This window comes from Mirounga leonina, unplaced genomic scaffold (assembly GCF_011800145.1).
Source record: "Mirounga leonina isolate KUSES-001 unplaced genomic scaffold, KU_Mleo_1.0 Mir_201, whole genome shotgun sequence".
Taxonomy (NCBI): Eukaryota; Metazoa; Chordata; class Mammalia; order Carnivora; family Phocidae; genus Mirounga; species Mirounga leonina.
In genome coordinates this window covers 28671759-28688329 of record NW_023270504.1, presented here as the reverse complement: position 1 = coordinate 28688329, position 16571 = coordinate 28671759, and the positions used below count along the sequence as shown (strand labels likewise).

Genomic DNA, 16571 nt, shown 5'->3' with positions numbered 1-16571 from the left:
GGCGGCGAGGCGGCGGCGCCAGGACCCGGCGGAGCGGGCGCAGCGGAAGCGCGGCGGCCGGAGCGGCGGGCGGCGGGCTGCGGGCGGCGCGCAGGTGAGGAGCGGGCGGCGGGCGGGTCGGGGAGGGCGCGGGGCCCGGCGCGGGGACGTGGAGGGGCGGGACGCGGAGAGGCGGGGAGGGAGGGGCTCCGGAGGCCGGGCCTGGCGGTGGGAGCCGGACGGCGAGGCCCGGAGCCGCCGCGCCCCTTCCTCCGCGGGAGCGTCCGCACAGGCCTGCGCCCGGGCTTCCATCCGCCCCGCCGCCCCGCGCGCCGCCCGCCGGAAGCGGCGCCGCGCCTCTGCCCCCAGTCTGACGGGCCCCTCCCGGCTCGCCTGCGCCCCGGAGCCGCTGTGCCCGGCGGCGTGAGGCCGGGGCCGGGGCCGGGGCGCCGGGAGGGCCCTGCCGGCCCGCGGGACTCGGGCCCCGGGCTCCAGCCCTCCCTCCCTTTCGCGGCCCGCCGGGTCCCGTGACCCTCACGTGCCTTTGCCCGCTCTGGGCCCTGCAGGCGGGCGCAACTGAACCCTCGGACCCCTTCCCTCCCCGGCCCCTCTTGGTTGACCTCTCGCTCACGGCTTTCTCCGCGCCTGCTTCCTGCCTGCCCACGCCGTTGCTGTTAACCTGGGCTGACGACCCTGGGCGCTGCGTGGTTTGCCGGAAGGATTGCATGCACTTCCGAGATTATAAACAGCCCTGGCAGGCGGGTGTGGTGCCTGTTCATTTTCTGGATGGGGCCATGGTTTTTACTAGATTCTGTAAGGTAGTGGCAGCAAAGAGAAATATGATGTGAGCCCCACATTTCCAAGTAAAAAGAAACAGGTGAAATCGATTTAGTAATAGATTTTCTTTAACCCTGTGTATCTAAAATATGGTCATTTCAGCCTGTAATCAATATAAACATTTTAACGGGATATTCTACATTTTTTTTCCTACTAAGTCTCTGAAATGCGGTGTACGTTTTGTACTTACACTACACCTCCACTCGGGCAGGCCACATGCAGCCAGAGGCTACCATATCGGACAGATGGGGCCTAAGGGCTTCAGAGCAAACTTCTTGCGGCGGTTCGCAGTGTTTATCACAATCTGGCTGCTTTATTTTTTCCTGCTAATGGCCCAAGGATAGTTATACCCTTAGCACTCAAGACCACTTGCTGTTCCCTACACACCTTTGTTCAAGTCCTTCTACCTGGAATGCTCTCCCCAATGCTCTCCCCATAGGGAGATGCGATTTCTGCTGAGAGGCTTTTGCTGACTCCCTTAACCTCTGGAGGGATCAATCACTCCTTCGCCGGTGCTTCTTCCCTAGCACTGTATTGTGGCTGAATTGGAGCACTTATCATGTCCTGTTGTTTTTGAGGCAGTCTCTGTGTCGAGCATAGTGTCCAATTCATCTTTGTTATGATCCTGGCTGGCATTTAATAGTTGATCCATAGATGTTTGGATACAGAAGGAGTAAACCAGGGGGGGCCTGGGTGGCTCAGCCGTTAAGCGTCTGCCTTCGGCTCAGGTCATGATCCCGGGGTCCTGGGATCGAGCCCCGCATTGGGCTCCCTGCTCGGCGGGGAGCCTGCTTCTCCCTCTCCCACTCCCCCTGCTTGTGTTCCTTCTCTCACTGTGTCTTCCTCTGTCAAATAAATAAAATCTTTAAAAAAAAAAATTTTTTTTAAGGGAGAAGTAAACCACTAACTAGCTGTACTCAGTCTCTTAATTCTTGAATGGACCGGCTACTTCCTTGTTGAGATTTGTTCCTGTACGACCCCCTTCTGTGCACATACACACGCAGTTGGGGTAACTTACAAGGAATGCATCTCAAGGTGTGCACAGAGAGTATCTTCTACCTTTTACCCTGTCCTGAGCTTACAGATGGGAAAACTGAGGTACAGAATTAAGTTAGAGAGGCCAGCAAGTTTGCATCAATATGAATATAAATGGGGGGGCTTCTTGAAAGGAGTGCGGTGGTCTCAGAGGGTTGAGTTCCTGGGTTCGGCGTCAGCTGGCCCCACTTTGGCCATTTGATAGGAGGGAAGAGAAGTGGGGAGGAGAGGAGTAACTCCCCGGCCCTGATGAGGATTCGAGGCAGCTTCGGGTCTGGGAAGCTGAGGATATCGCTGCCCGAGAAGAAATGGAAGAGCCGACTGGTCATTTCAGATCTTGAGGAGTCCCAGTGTTGGACGGGTAGGAGGCCAGGGTAGAAGGAAGGGCTGGGGAAGCCAGCAGAGGGAGCAAAGGAGTAAGTTCCGGCTTGGAGAAGATGGTGTGCTGCGTTGGGAATAACCGCATCTTAGAGAGTGGTGTCATTCTCAGTCTGCAGAATGGGAAATGGGAAGAATCAGAGATTCAGAGAAGGCAGGCGACTTACCCAAAGTCACACCGTTCTCGAAGCCCGCGTGAAGCCTCGTCAGCCCTCCCTGCTGCATTTACCCTGCCCCACCTCCAACTCTGTTGCACTCAGGGGCCCCACCGTGGTGCCGAAGAAGGTCTGTAGCGCAGTGCCAGGTCTGACTAATGTCTTGCTCACCGTCTTCTATTGAGGGGCTGTGATTAGGCCTATTTCTAGGGGCCCGGTGCCTTAATATTCTGCCTGGTACGTCTCTTGCCAATCCAATCAGTGCTGTCTGCGGCGTGACTGCTGCTTCAGTGGCACCAGGGAGCCGAGTGAACTAAGCCCAGTATAAATAGACTCTGCCCTCATCTTGCAATTGGAAGGAGTGTTTTCCCTTCTTGGCCCCCACCCCCACATGCCCCTCCTTCCTCCTGGCCCCCCTTAGCCATAGCCTGGGAGAGCAGAGCCCAGACACTGGCATATGCCGAGTCACCAGCCACTACCTATCCTGTCTCAGGAATAGGTCCTGAGTTCCTTGGGGTCAAAGTGAGAAGAACCCAGGAGCCCACATTTCCTGTGCTTCTCTAGACCTGGGTATCATTTGGCAGTTGACACAGGCGTTCCCCCCTCCCCCCGCCCCCCAAATCCATCCCTCTGCTTACAGCCTCTTTTTAACCGCAGCCAGGGTTTCCTTCTTGTTCGGCCAGGCTTGGGAGGTTGAAATGAGATCATGTATGGAAAGGGTACCTAGCCGAGCAGCAAGCACCTTCTCTGACCACTTCTCTTCAGTCTCTGTTGTTGCTACCGCTTTCCCTCCCTCATTGACTCCACGAGCATCAACAGAGTGCCAGCTCCTGGGAGCGCCTGGCCTCCCACCCACTGCTCTGTCCTCCACTCCCCGCCTCCACTGGCGGGGCCTGTGGCAGACAGTTGGGGTGGGGGGCGGGGCTCTCTTCTGGCACCTGGCCCCTCACGCTCTGGTTCCCACCCACAGGCACCATGACTCCCACGAGGACCCAGCACTCGTTGGCGGGGCAGACCTATGCAGTGCCCCTCATCCAGCCAGACCTACGGCGAGAGGAGGCCATCCAGCAGGTGGCGGACGCCCTGCAGTACCTACAGAAGGTCTCTGGAGACATCTTTAGCAGGTGGGTGCTGCCACCCACCCGCACCTGATTAGGGGCTGGGCAGTCAGCGTGCACCCTGTGGCCCTTTTGCTGACCTTGGTGATTCGGCTGGCTTCCCTGTGCCCAGGGGGCCCAAGGTAGGAGGCCATCGTAGAAGCTCTTTCTCATAAGTGCTCATCGGAGCTCACTGCTTACTGTCCCACTTAGTCCCCCCGGTTCCCTGTGGATCCACAGGCCCCAGAGGTAGTGCTCCTCTCCCAACTCCTGCCCTTCTCCCACGGGGGTGTGGGGGGTGGGGTGCCTATGTCCTCACTCATCCTGCATATCACTCGTATCCTGAATATTTATTTAACACTTGTGTGCAAGGCATCATGCTGCTGTCTTTAGTTATAGCAAGGAGTAAGGCCGTGTCCCTGTCCTAACTGGAGAGTATACAGCTTTCCCCCACAATCAGAAAGTTCACGTTCTGCCACTTTTCTTTGATGAAAGACCAGACATTCGTACCTGGGTTCACTAACTGGAAGAAATCCGAAGCGGATTCTCACTTTTATGAACTGATCATTGCTTCTTCACTTCACGTCATTTTAGCTTACCGGAGGTTTCTCGGGAACACTCTGCTGTGGAGAGTGGGGGAAGCCTGGACTCTGGCAGGAGACACGGACTCTGATTAACCACAGGCATGATTAGTTCTTTCATTACAATTGTGATTAAGACCTATTTATAATAGTTTCGTAAAAACTGATAGTCATGCAGCATGAACCGTGTGCTACCGTGGATCTGAGTGTGTTAACTCATTTAACCCTCAGAACAACTTTATGAGAAGGTGCTGTTTTCTCCATTCTGTAGATAAGGAAACTGAGGCACGGCGAAGCGATTTGCCCGAGTGGCAGAGCCGGGGCCCACGCCCAGGTACTGTGGCTCCAGACTCTGGAATTACCACTGTCTGTCTGTGAAGGGGAGATAAGGTGTTACAGGAGTTGGTCTGGGAGGGGGGGTATCGGGGAAGGCGTATGTGAGGAAAACATGTCTGGGGAAATTGAAGGGGGAATCGGAGTTATTGTGAGAAGAAGACTGTTCCAGGAAGAAAGAAGGGCGTGAGCTAAAGCCCTGAGGTGGAAGGGACCTGAATGGAAGCCAGTGTGGCCGGAGCAAGGAGTGAGGGGTTGAGGGGGTCACGAGGCCGGCGAGGTAGGCAGGGCCCTAGGGGTGATGACGGTTTTGAGTGGGAGAATTTCCAGTGCTCATCTGGCACAACCCTGGGGCCATAATGATTTTCACTCGGTGGTTATTTAACATGAGTTAATGGTGTTTGCTGTTTCCTTGCAAAGGTCCCAAGGTTTTGTCCTGCATACAGGTCTTTGTCTTTCTCTGGCTGTTAAGAAGCCTGAGATGGGGCTCAGATCTCCTTCCTGGGGCCCACCCCATGCCTTCTCACAGGGCCCTTTTATCCCACCCCGTGTGAAGTCGTCTGATTGGGGTCCTCCCGTGGTCCAAGTCACCCCCTCCCCAGACCAAGAAACCCCAGCTACTTCGCCGGGAAACCTCCCCTTCACCACCGGGAAGCCGGCCTCCTCCCGGAAGCCTTCCCCAGTGAGAGCAGAAAATGGGTTCACTGTCTTCGGTTAGACTTGGTATAAACACCAGACCGTCTTACTCTTCAGCCTCTGACGTGCCCACTGACTCCCCTCCCTGCCCAAGCCTACCCAGACTATAAATGTAAGCAGGGGGCCATGCCCCCAAGTGGTGAAGGGGGTTGGCGTGGGAGCAGCCTGCGGGGCCTCCAGTCTGGCTTCCCCACTGGCTTGCCCTGTGAACTCGAGCAGGTTACTTAATCTCGCTAAGCCTCAGTGTTCCCGTCTATCAAATGGTGTTAACGATGCTACCTTCCTCATAGGATTGTGCTGAAGATTGAGTAAATTGAAACTTGGGAAGGAAGTAAAGCACCTGGCAGCTAGTAGGCATTCAGGAAACACTCCCGCTTTTCACCCACTGCTGTCAGCCCCGATCCTCTGCTGCCCGTCGTGGCCCCCCATGAACTTGCTATCAGTAGTACGGAGAGTGTTATGTGCCCTTTCCGTGCTTGTATTTGTGCTAAATATGCCCAAGAAACACCTTAGCAAGAGGACCCAGGCCTTTAAGAACCATCAGTCCCAGATGATAGACTCCCCATGCCCAGTGACTGAAATGGAGGCAAGAAACAATCCGTTTTCTCACCAGGACTGTGATCGTATGCTTGCCTTTGTCTAAGGGAGCACTGGAGTTTTAGCGTACTTTCCTTTCCATTCCTGGTATTTGGCGCCTGTAGACAGTGACATGTCCCTGTGCCTGGGGATGGAATGAAAAGAGGGCAGGAAATCTACCTCTTGGGGGAAAGCGGTGAGTGATGGGCCCTCCGAGCAGCTAGGCATGGGCCAGGGGGCTTAGGGTGCCTCTCAGGAGCCCAGTGCCTGGTCACTCCACTGACCTCCCACCATGTGCCAAGCCTGCTGGACCCTGAGGGGTCCTGATGATGTGTGCAACCTGTTTCCTGTCCTCAAGGATCTTATAGTCTAGAATGGAGGAAACACTAAGTCTAGATGGATTCTTCATCGTGTAGCATGAACTGTGTCGGCTTCTAGGAATCCAGAAAAGAGACAGTAAGTAGGAACCGGAACTCCCCAAACCAGTTTAGGCAAACAGTAACCAATCAGTAGAGCAGGATTTGGAGTTGGCAGGGCTTAACTGGTGTCGTCAAGACCTGATTCTTCTTCCATTCCATCCAGCTCGCTGCTTCTCCGTCGGCCCCATTCCCAGAAAGGCCTTGCTCTCCAGCAGGGCTGGAGCTCCTGCACTCGCATTCAGGTCTAGTAGGAAAGAGGGACACCCTCTGTGTCAGCCTCTCCTCAGAAGGCCCATTGGCCCGGCTGGGTTCTCGTGTCTATCCCAGAGCCCATTGCAGGGGCAGAGGGCATGACACACTGATGGGCTTAGACCCCCTAACGTGCATTACTCCTGAGCCCTGGCTTTAGCCCCACCTGAAGTGCAGGGACTGAGCCTGTGGGAGCAGCGGGTTCCCCAAAGGAAAGGAGGGCCCTTACTTGAGTAAGGAAGAAGTGGATGCTAGAGAGGAAACCTGCCTGCCTACCACACATGGTCAAGGGAGGCCTCCTGAAGGAGAGGGGCATGGACCAGGCCGTAGGAGGGATAGGTCGTGGTCAGGCAGGGCTAGGAATGTGGGTGTGCAGGGCCTCTGGTGGGCTCTAGAAACGGGTGCCAAAGGCTCAGGGGCCTGAATGGGAGCCTGGTGTCTCCCAGGCTCCCCAGGGGAGGCTGGCCTGAACGGGCACGTCTCGTCCTGGGAGTGTAGACGCTGCTGCTTGCCCCATACATCCAGCTCCTGCACGGCACCACAGGGTGTGAAGAGTCACCTTTGTCTGTGTCCGCGGGCCTTGCTTCCCCCTCTGAACATGCGCCCTTGGGAGCTGGCCCCGGGCTTCTCTCTGTGCTCTGCAGTGCTCTGGGAATGTGCCAGGGCAGAGGGAGGGGGACAGATGGTGGGGCGAGTGAGCAGTTAGGGTAAGTAACTTAGGGCCCGTGAGGGCTTCCCCTTAACAGGACAGGGCTTTGCGCTTGATTTGGGCCTTGTAGGGAGCCACGGGAGGCTCTGCAGCAGGGAAGGGTGCGACAGGAGGGCTGAGGGAAGGCTGAGCCGGCAGCCATCACAGAGTGGCCGGGAGGGGAAGCAGGGGCTTCCCGGGACGCACTGAGAACTGTTGCTGCAGCCAAGGCATGGAAGGGGTGAGGCTGCAGTCCAGGGGGGCGGCAGGCAGGGAGGGCTGGATACGAGACATTTCAGAGGGAATAATGACAGGACATGATGACAGATTGGGAACAGGATGAAGGAAAGGGAGGGGTTAGGGCTAGTGAGGGTGGTGCTGGCCTAGACCCAGCCTTATTCGCCTGCTGCTCCCACCACCGCCCCCCCATCCTGCAGCAACCCACACACCCGTGGGCTTTTCGTTTTTCATGGGCTTTTGGGGGGGGGAGTGACCCCGGCTTGGAATCTTCCCCCTCAAACTTATTCCACCAGCTTGAAAACCTCTTGTAAAGAAGAGACCGGTGGGTATCTGTCTCCTCCCCACCGCTCTCTCATTTCAGGCCCAAGCCCCTCAGCCCGGGGGCTCCTGTGCCCAGTTCGGCAGGTAGGGGAGCTCATGGCAAATTAGCATTCTGAGCTGGTCTTCTTCCTCCTGCTCTGCCGCAGCGGGAGCCTCCGGGAGCCTGAAGAGAATGACAAGTGCCTCTCAGGCTCTCCTGGAACCGCGCCTCTCCCTGCCGGGCCATCCGCCCTTCCCTCACCTGGGAGAAGCCAGGCCCCAAAATAGCCGCCCAGAGACATCACCTGCTTCACATGACTTAGATGCCGAGGCAGAGGGGCCTGGAGGGGCAGAGGGAAGAGGAGCTGGACAGCTTCCGTGTGTGGAAGTTGGGGTGCCGTCACTTGCCTTTCCCGTCATCCCTCATGTGGCGGGGAAGCCGCCGCCTGGGGAAGGATTCCTTTTCTCTGCCAAGCTTTTCCCCTTCCTCTCCTTTGTCTTTCCAACCCCTCCTTCCTCCCTTTTCCTCGTTTCCCTCCCCCGCCTTCCCATCCTCTCCCGCTGCCTCCCCTCCCCCCCTTCTCCCTCCGCCACCGATTGGCACCTGGTGACTCCCAAGGTTAGGAAGCGCTCGGTCAGCTGGCTGCATGATTAGCACAGCATTCCTCAGCAGCGGGAGCGGAGGAGGGAAGGCCCGGGCAGGTTCAGGCTCCGCAAGGCCAAGGAGAGGCTGGTGTTCCCTCCTCCCCAGCAGCCTCTGTGGGCAGGTGGGAAGGCGTGCAGGGGTGCTGATTGCAGGGCGGCTGTGGCTGTGAGGGAGTGGGGGGGTCAGCATGGGAGGTGGGGCCCCCAGAGCCCACGCAGTGGTCCCTGTGGGGCTTGGGGGAGGGCCTCCCCCGCAGGAGCCGCTTCCTGTAGCCCTGTCCTCTGCCTCCATGGTGTTCCCTGTGAAGTGCCTGCCTCCTCGGCCTGGACCGTCCTCCCCCGTGTCTGCTCAGCCCCGCCTCTTGTTGCTTTCCTCTGAGCGCCTGGAGCCCCTCATCCCCCCCAACCTTGTGGGTAGTAATAGTACTGAGGACCCATCTGCTAGTACGGGAACACTGGGCACACAGTTGCTCATTCTAACCTTTACAGTAATTCCATGGTATAGAAGCCCCATCCCTGTGTCGCAGCTGAAGAGGCCCGAGGCATAGGCCAGTTCAGTGACTTGCTCAAGGTCACACTTCTGCTAAGTAGATGTTAGAGCCAGGTTTGTGGGGCACACTAGTCACTTAACATCCTGGGGGATGTGTGCTCCCTGATTCATCTCCGTCGGAGGCTCTGAGCAGACTGAGCCAGTTCCATTCCTGACGCCCACAGAGGCGGCCCTGGGGTCTGGGCAAACGGGTTTTGGGGACTTGGCTTCAGTGGTAAGCTTGGAAACTGACCTGCCTTGAAGCAGACCACCAAGCCAGGGGCCGTAGGTGAGGAACGACAGACAGATCGCCCTCTTGCCGCTGTTCCCCCACCCGCGTGGAGGACACTGCTGGTCGGCCGTGGCGCTCTGTCCCAGCCGCGTGTGGCCTGCCGGTCCTTCCTGATGCCGCCTTTGGCACTGCCACTGCCTGTCCTTTCACCCGTGCTCTGCGCTCTCGGCACCGCGGCTCCCACCTGTGGGACACTGGACTGCCTGGGGGCTTTGTCAACAAGCAGGCCGTTACTTGACTGGTGGGCTCTTGGATAACCCTGGAAACCCTGTCTTCTTTCCCCTGCCCCCCACAGCAGCCTCCCTTGGAGCATTCCTGACAGGTGCTCATCCCGCTGGAATCTGATTTGCAAAGCTCTCCTAGAAAGAAAGTTTACCAGACAGTTCTCCTTGTGCAGAGCCAAGGTCTACTTCCTTGTAACTCCACGCACTGGTCCTCATGCCGCCTGCTGGGGCGACAGAATAAGTAGCAATCGCTTTTCCACCTGCCAGCACTGTGTTGGTTTTGACATATGGAGGGAATTACCATGTTGTCTAAGTCACCTCCGCTGTAGCCAGAACACCCTTCAGTCGTCTTTGTAGGACATGAGTGGCTCCCTCCTCACCATCCTCATCACCCTCCTTTGGACGTTCTTGAACTTGTCACTTTACATTCAGCCAGTATTTGTTACATGTCAGGCACAGTCCCACGTGCTAGAGACACAGCAATGAAGACAGACCTTATAGTTAGTCTAGAAGGAATTCAGAGTCCTCTTAAAATGTGGATCCAGTTTAAAGGGGATGCAGCTGTGGAGAGGTTGGTGCCCAGCACAGATTAGCTCATTAAGCTGGGGTCTGTTTTCTCTCTAGTGCCCCCAAGAGAGTGGATGTCCCCTGTTTACTGAAAGAAGGGAGGAGGGACAAGGAGCTGTGTGCCCCCAAATCCCATTTCCTTCTCAAGCTGCTTAACACACTTTTAGCTCACACTGAGCTCTAGTTAACCAAAACCTCAGGCCTTGCTAGCCCTCCTTCTGTGTTTGTGCACTGGACTTTTTACACCTAAATGCTGGACTTCATCCCTTGTCAATTTCATCTTGTTGATTGCAGTCCATCCTTCCCCCCTCAAGATTATTTGAGTCTTGATTCCCCATGCAGACCGTTTTGACCCTCCTCCGTTCGATATCCCCAGTTTACTAACCCAGGGTTTCATGGACTGAATGGGGCCCTGCCAGAGACCTTTGTGCAAGGCTGAAATCAGTCCGTTCTTCAGCGGTGCCCTTCGGGTGCTGTTGCTCATCTGGCTCTGATTTTTCCTAAATGGTGCTCTCCTCCAACCCCCATAGCTCCATCTTGTCCACAGGATTTTGTGAGAAGCTGTCAGAATCCTTGCTGACTGAAGGTGCACTGTGTTTAAGGTTTTCCCCTGATATACCAGTCTAATGAGCCTGTCAAAAAAAGAAATGCTGTGATTTTAGAACAATGCTGGCCCCTGGGATCTGCCTCTTTCTCTTCAAAGTGCTTACAGACCCTCGATTTAATAATCCATTCTGGAACTTCGCCAGAGTTTATGGTTAAGCTTTATGTTTGCAACTTAAGAGAAATCAGTCCTTCTCTCCTTGATGGAAGAACCGGAACAGAATAGCCTTTGTCCCTCTCTAGTTCTGCTGTCCCTCCCACTCTCCACGTTGACTTCAGGCCAAGTCGTCATAACCACTGAGGTGGCTTCCGCACCCCGGAGGCAGAATGTAGTCGGGCTGGGAGCTGGAGGAGGTAGCTTGCGCGTGAGTACCCTTTCTCAGCACATGGAGACCTTTCTTCCTGCCAGAAGAGATGGAGCTCATGCAAGTCTGGTTCTACGTTCTCTCACTGGAAGGAAACTCGGCCCTCTGTTCTCTCTCTCCTTTGCCACCCACTCAGCGCAGTCTGCCAGGAAGACTGAGCTGCTTTGGGTACCTGCTTGTACCTCAGCCCCCCACCTCACTGAGCCCCCTGCACATAAGGAGCCAGGAGTAAGCAGGGAGACTGCAGGGAACCAAGACCCCTGGGCTGTGAAATTGGCTGATCTGGCGGGTTCTCTGGGGGACCAGAATCCTCTAGAGTTGGTGGAGTTTGATTTAGAAAGATTGGCCGTTCAACCTTTAAGGAAGTCCTGGCATTCCCTGGGTGCATCGTCTCTGACCGCAGAGACCATGGGGCCCCTCTGCCATCCACTGCGGCCTCTGCCTTTTCCCCATAAACTTGCGATCGCGGCTCTGCCTCTTTCTCAGTTGCGTGCTCCCTCCTGCCAGGTGAGTGCCGACATGCGCCCTCTCTGAATGTGAAGCGTGGCAGCCGTGGGCAGGGGCTGGTGTTCTTGCAGGAGGGGGAGCGTTCGGGAGGAGGATGCCCTGACCCCTGTTTAGCCAGTCAACTCTGCAGGGAGAAGGCCCTTGCCGTTGCTCAGTAATGTGGGACAGCGTGAGGCTCCTGCGCATTTACGTTTAGGGCACGTGGGTGTTAGCCATTCAGGGAGCCTCTCCAGGTGCTGGCGCTGGGAAAACAGTGGGAACAAAGCCAAACCCTCACCCCCTCAGAGCACAGATAGGCAATAGATGCATGTCAAGTGGCTCTGTATGGAAGGGGGTCGGAAAGTGACAGGTGCATGTTTAGAGTTGGTGGGCGGGAAGGCTTCAGTGAGGAGCGTACCCCGTGACGCAGCCAGCCCCGTGGCTGTCTGCAGGGATGGCACTCCATTTGAGGCAGAGGTCACATGGTAATACATTTGGCATGTTCGGGGAAGAGCAGGACACTGGTGTCACTGGGGCCTGCTGCACCCCGAGCAAGTGCTCTGACCACAGCCACCAGAACCATGGTGAGGACTTTGGATTTGCACTGTGAGCCATTTATTATGTGTCAGGGCAGTTCCCCGTGATTGGGTCTGGGACTTGATTTAGACCCAGCTTTGCCCGACCCTCCTCCTTGGGAGCTCCAGTCTCCTCATCTGAAAGTAGGCGCGTAGGTACAGGAGTCATGACGATTTTCTCTCTGCTTGCCCCTGCTTGAGGCTGTAAACTCCTGGAGGCAGGGGCCCTGTCCCCGACAGGTGGCACATCCAGGTACCACCTTGGAGCCAGGGTGATTGCCCATTCCTACCCAGAGCTCCAAGAACTTGGTAGAGCTCATTTCTAGACCCTTCGGGTTAGAGACCCTGCAGAGGTCACCTGGACAGTTCAAGGTCAGTCATGACAAGCAGGTAACACTGTATTTTAAAGGCTCTTGCCGAAGCCCTTGGCTTTGCAAGTTTGCAGATAGAAGCAGGGTTGCAGGAGACTGCAGGGGCTTGGGGAGCAGCCCTCAGCCCGTGTTTGTTTTTTTTCCCATGGCAGGATCTCTCAGCGAGTAGAGCTCAGCCGGAAGCAGCTACAGGCCATTGGAGAGAGGGTCTCCTTGGCCCAGGCCAAGATTGAGAAGATCAAGGGCAGCAAGAAGGCAATCAAGGTAGACCGTGTGGCCCTGAGTCCCCGTGGCTGGCAGGCAGTCCCAGAAATCCCATCCCTATTACCTCTTCATGCTCCTGACGTTGCCCAGGTCCCTGCCCGCCTTGCCCAGCCACACCTCAAGCCTTCCTTCTGCTCAAACCACCTCCCCCGACCCTAGACTCTCTGGAGCACCTCAGACTCCGTGTGTCCATAGGTGTTCTCCAGTGCCAAGTACCCGGCGCCAGAGCGCCTACAGGAGTATGGCTCCATCTTCATGGGTGCCCAGGACCCTGGCCTGCAGAGACGCCCCCGCCACAGGATCCAGAGCAAGCACCGCCCCCTGGACGAGTGGGCCCTACAGGTCTCATGGGCTCATACACTTAACAGGGGGTGACCAGAGGTGGCCCTGGGTGTCGGGGATGAACTGAGGGTTCTGTCCCCTAAGAGGATTTGGATTGGGATGGGTGGTCACTTTGGCCTGGCCCCGAAGCCCACCATCCATGTGTTACCACCCCTGCCCCTGCCAGGAGAAGCTGAAATACTTCCCCGTGTGTGTGAACACCAAGCCAGAGCCTGAGGACGAGGCCGAGGAGGGGCTCGGGGGTCTTCCCAGCAACATCAGCTCCGTCAGCTCCTTGCTGTTGTTCAACACCACTGAGAACCTGTACGGCACACGGCAGGGCCCTGGGAGGGCGGCTGGGTGGCCTGGCCTGGCTCTGTGGGAGCCCGGGGGGCATCAGACTCTGGTGCAGAAGTCTGCAGGCTGCGCAACCCGGAGCCGAGCAGCTTGATTGACCTTGTGAGGCCTCGGAGTCCACAGTACAGACTAACTGTGGCCCTGATGAAGTAGGAAAGCTGGGTCAGGACCATGGGCCTTGAGCAGATGGACTGCCCAACATCCACCCCACCTCTGTAGGTACAAAAAGTATGTCTTCCTGGACCCGCTGGCTGGTGCTGTAACAAAGACCCACGTGACGCTGGGGGCGGAGACGGAGGAGAAGCTGTTCGATGCCCCTTTGTCCATCAGCAAGAGGGGGCAGCTGGAGCAACAGGTAGAGCCAGATGGTGCCTGTGGGGGGCGGCTGTAGCGGACAAGCAGCGTGGCCCGCCAGCGTCCTCCTCTAGGTGACGGGTCCGTTGAGCCCCTGCTCCCACCCTGCTGCACATGGGTATGCACGAGGTCCTGCTCACTGCCCCAAGGTCAACCTGCAGGGCCCAAGCCCCCTTCAGCCCCCACCCATGCCCCCCACCTAATCCTGCAGGTTCCAGAGAACTACTTCTATGTGCCTGACCTGGGCCAAGTTCCTGAGATTGACGTGCCATCCTACCTGCCCGACCTGCCAGGCATCGCTGATGACCTCATGTACAGTGCTGACCTGGGCCCCGGCATTGCCCCCTCCGCCCCTGGCACCATTCCAGAGCTGCCCGCCTTCCACACAGAGGTGGCCGAGACTTTCCGGCCGGGTGAGCTGAGAGTAGGAGTTGGGCAAGAACTCTCTCACTTGGCCACTTGCTTTCCTAGGCGCCTCACACTTTCCCACACTTCTGTTTCAGACCCAGAAGATGGGGTGCTAACAGCACCCCCCCCGCCACCGCCGCCGCCTCCGCCTCCCCCAGCTCCAGCTGTGCTGGTCAGCGCTCCCCCACCCCCACCCCCACCCCAGCCCGTGGCCTCCCCGGGCCAAGGTGCCAGGGAGGACGACAGCAGTGGTGGCGTGTCTCCTTTAGGTAAGAGCAGCACCAGGGTTCACGGAGGGGGCAGGGTGAGGGGGCGTGTGCTCTTTGAGGGTGCCTCTAATTTCTGGATCCCTGAAGGGTTTCCTGTAGGTTTATGTGACCATAGATTCTAGAAAAGTTCTAATTTCAAAATCTTGTTCCACTGGGTTCATGAAATAGTGGCTTTCAAACTGTAGCCCCCCCAGAATTCTCATCTCCAGGGCAGAGGGAGCCTGAACGTGGACAGGTGGAGCGGTGGTCCCCCATTCCCACTTACACCAGTGGGAAAAGGGCGGCTACTGAAAATAGTAGAAAGCTTCAGCAACAAAATATCCATATCCTTAAATTGCAGGATTTCAGTTTTAGCAGGACATCTCCTGGTCTATCTCCAGCACCCAGAGGCAGCACAAAAACCCCATGTTGGCTCATGTGTCAAGTTCAGACACTGTCTGCACAGCAGCAGATTCCCACGACCCACCTCTGCGCTGGCCCAGGTGGCGTTGGAGAGGGACCTGGGGTGCCTAGACATAGGACTTGCTGAGCTCAGGCAGATGCAGGCAGCATCCGGGCTGCGGACGGTCTCCCAGGGCTCGGCTTCACCCACTGGCTTCCTTTTTCAAGAGGAAGAGCCCGTTCTCACAGCCAGGCTTGAGGGGAAGCCTCTGGACCCCCAGAACCTCAGGCTGGGCAAGGCGGTCCCGCAGCGTGGCCTGCCTGAGCAGCCCTCTTCCTCACACCCTGCCCTCACATCCAGCTACAGTCCAGGGAGCTCCCAAGGAAGTGGTGGACCCCTCCAGTGGCCGGGCCACTCTGCTGGAGTCCATCCGCCAGGCTGGGGGCATCGGCAAGGCCAAGCTCCGCAGCGTCAAAGAGCGCAAGCTGGAGAAGAAGAAACAGAAGGAGCAGGAACAAGGTAAGGACCCTCAGCCCACTCCGGGAGGGGGGCTCTAAGGAAAGGGCCACCTTCTGTAGCCTCCACCGGACTCCCAACAGGGTGCTCTCTGCCCACCCTAAAGGTCAGAGGGGCAGCACCCAGCGCACCTGCCCCATGCTTTCCCCAGGCTGTCTGCAGGGTGGCCGTCCTGGGTGGCCGTCCCTAACATTCCCACCCTTCCTGTTTGGGCTATGGGTTCCTTCCCGGTTTTGTAGCCTGCTTAGAACCTTCCTCTCTAAACTAATATATTGGAGACAGAGCCTCAACCCCGCTCAAACTATAACAGAGCATCTTCTTAGATTCTGCCAGGAGCTGTCCCAGGACATGGGTGGGGACCTGAGCTGCTGTAGAGACTGCGGACCTGAAGGGTTAGCTCAGTCCCGCTTCTCCAAGCCTCTCGAGGCTGCAGGTTAGGTGTGCTGGGCATCCTAAATGCAGCACGAACAGAACACCTGGGCCCAAAGCCACAGTGCCCTGGAGTCCCGAAGTTGAGTTCCAGCTAGGTTTCCGAGCTTTGCGCTGTGACCTCAGGCAAACTGCCCATCGTCTCTGGGCTGGTTTCCTCGTCCATACAACGGGGCCCCTCCCACCTCCCCGCTTTGTCTCACAGCCAGTTTAATGGTGCCCCAGTGCTGGCCCCACTGATGGCCGGCAGCTCCAAGAGTTGGCCGTGATGCGGTGGCAGCAGGGGTGGGGGGGGGGGGGGGGGTGGGCGGCGCTGGCTGGCAGGTGTGGATAGTGAGCAAAAAGAGGAGAAATACGACCAAACCCTGAGGAGGTTACTCCAGGGGCAGATTTTGTCCTTGGTCCCCTCATCTGACCCATGACTTTTTCCTGCTACAGTGAGAGCCACAAGCCAAGGTGGGGACCTGATGTCAGATCTCTTTAACAAGCTAGTCATGAGGCGTAAAGGTAGGAAGCAGCCTGGCTGCCTTCCCTGGGCTGGGAGCCTCAGGGTATTTTGTATCCTGCGCCTTCTGCCTTTTCCTTCCTGTTTTTAAGTGTCTAGCGGCTGGGTGAACTGGTATCCCAAACTAACCCCCCTCACCCTCCACCCCCCCTCCCAGGTATCTCTGGGAAAGGACCTGCGACAGGGGCCAGTGAGGGGCCGGGAGGAGCCTTCGCCCGAATGTCAGACTCCATCCCACCCCTGCCCCCGCCACAGCAGCCACCTGGAGAGGAGGAGGAGGACGACTGGGAATCCTAGGGGCTCAGCCCCTCCTTCCCCGCCGGGACGTGCATACGGCCAGGACAAGCTGCCCGTGCAGCAGCGGGGATCGTGGAGGACTGTCCCAGGCCTGTGCCTGCACCTTCTTCAAGGAGCGAGGTGGCCAGCTTCTGAGGCCAAGTGGCTGGGAGGGGGGGGAGCCCTTGTGCTCTCCTCCAGCCACAGACTAAAATAAATACATGAATCAATACAAAAGTATCATGCAAGAACCACTTTTAATTAAGGAAC

General features: G+C 57.3%; 1 protein-coding gene across 3 annotated transcripts; it reads left to right on the top strand.

The window, feature by feature from the left end:
• The first annotated feature begins 54 nt into the window (after positions 1-54).
• Positions 55-16538, top strand: WASHC1 (WASH complex subunit 1). 3 transcript variants are annotated; one of them, XM_035028490.1, is made up of 11 exons: positions 55-94; positions 3355-3508; positions 12373-12484; positions 12680-12826; positions 12993-13129; positions 13382-13517; positions 13728-13929; positions 14020-14193; positions 14936-15094; positions 15959-16027; positions 16183-16538. In XM_035028490.1, exons 2-11 carry the CDS (start codon positions 3360-3362, stop codon positions 16320-16322), a joined length of 1425 nt encoding a protein of 474 aa, XP_034884381.1. In that variant the 5' UTR covers positions 55-94; positions 3355-3359; the 3' UTR covers positions 16323-16538. The 3 variants fall into 3 exon arrangements, with proteins under 3 accessions (XP_034884381.1, XP_034884380.1, XP_034884379.1); XM_035028489.1 differs by lacking the exon at positions 55-94 and adding an exon at positions 594-741; XM_035028488.1 differs by lacking the exon at positions 55-94 and adding an exon at positions 1890-2514.
• The last annotated feature ends 33 nt before the right edge of the window (positions 16539-16571 follow it).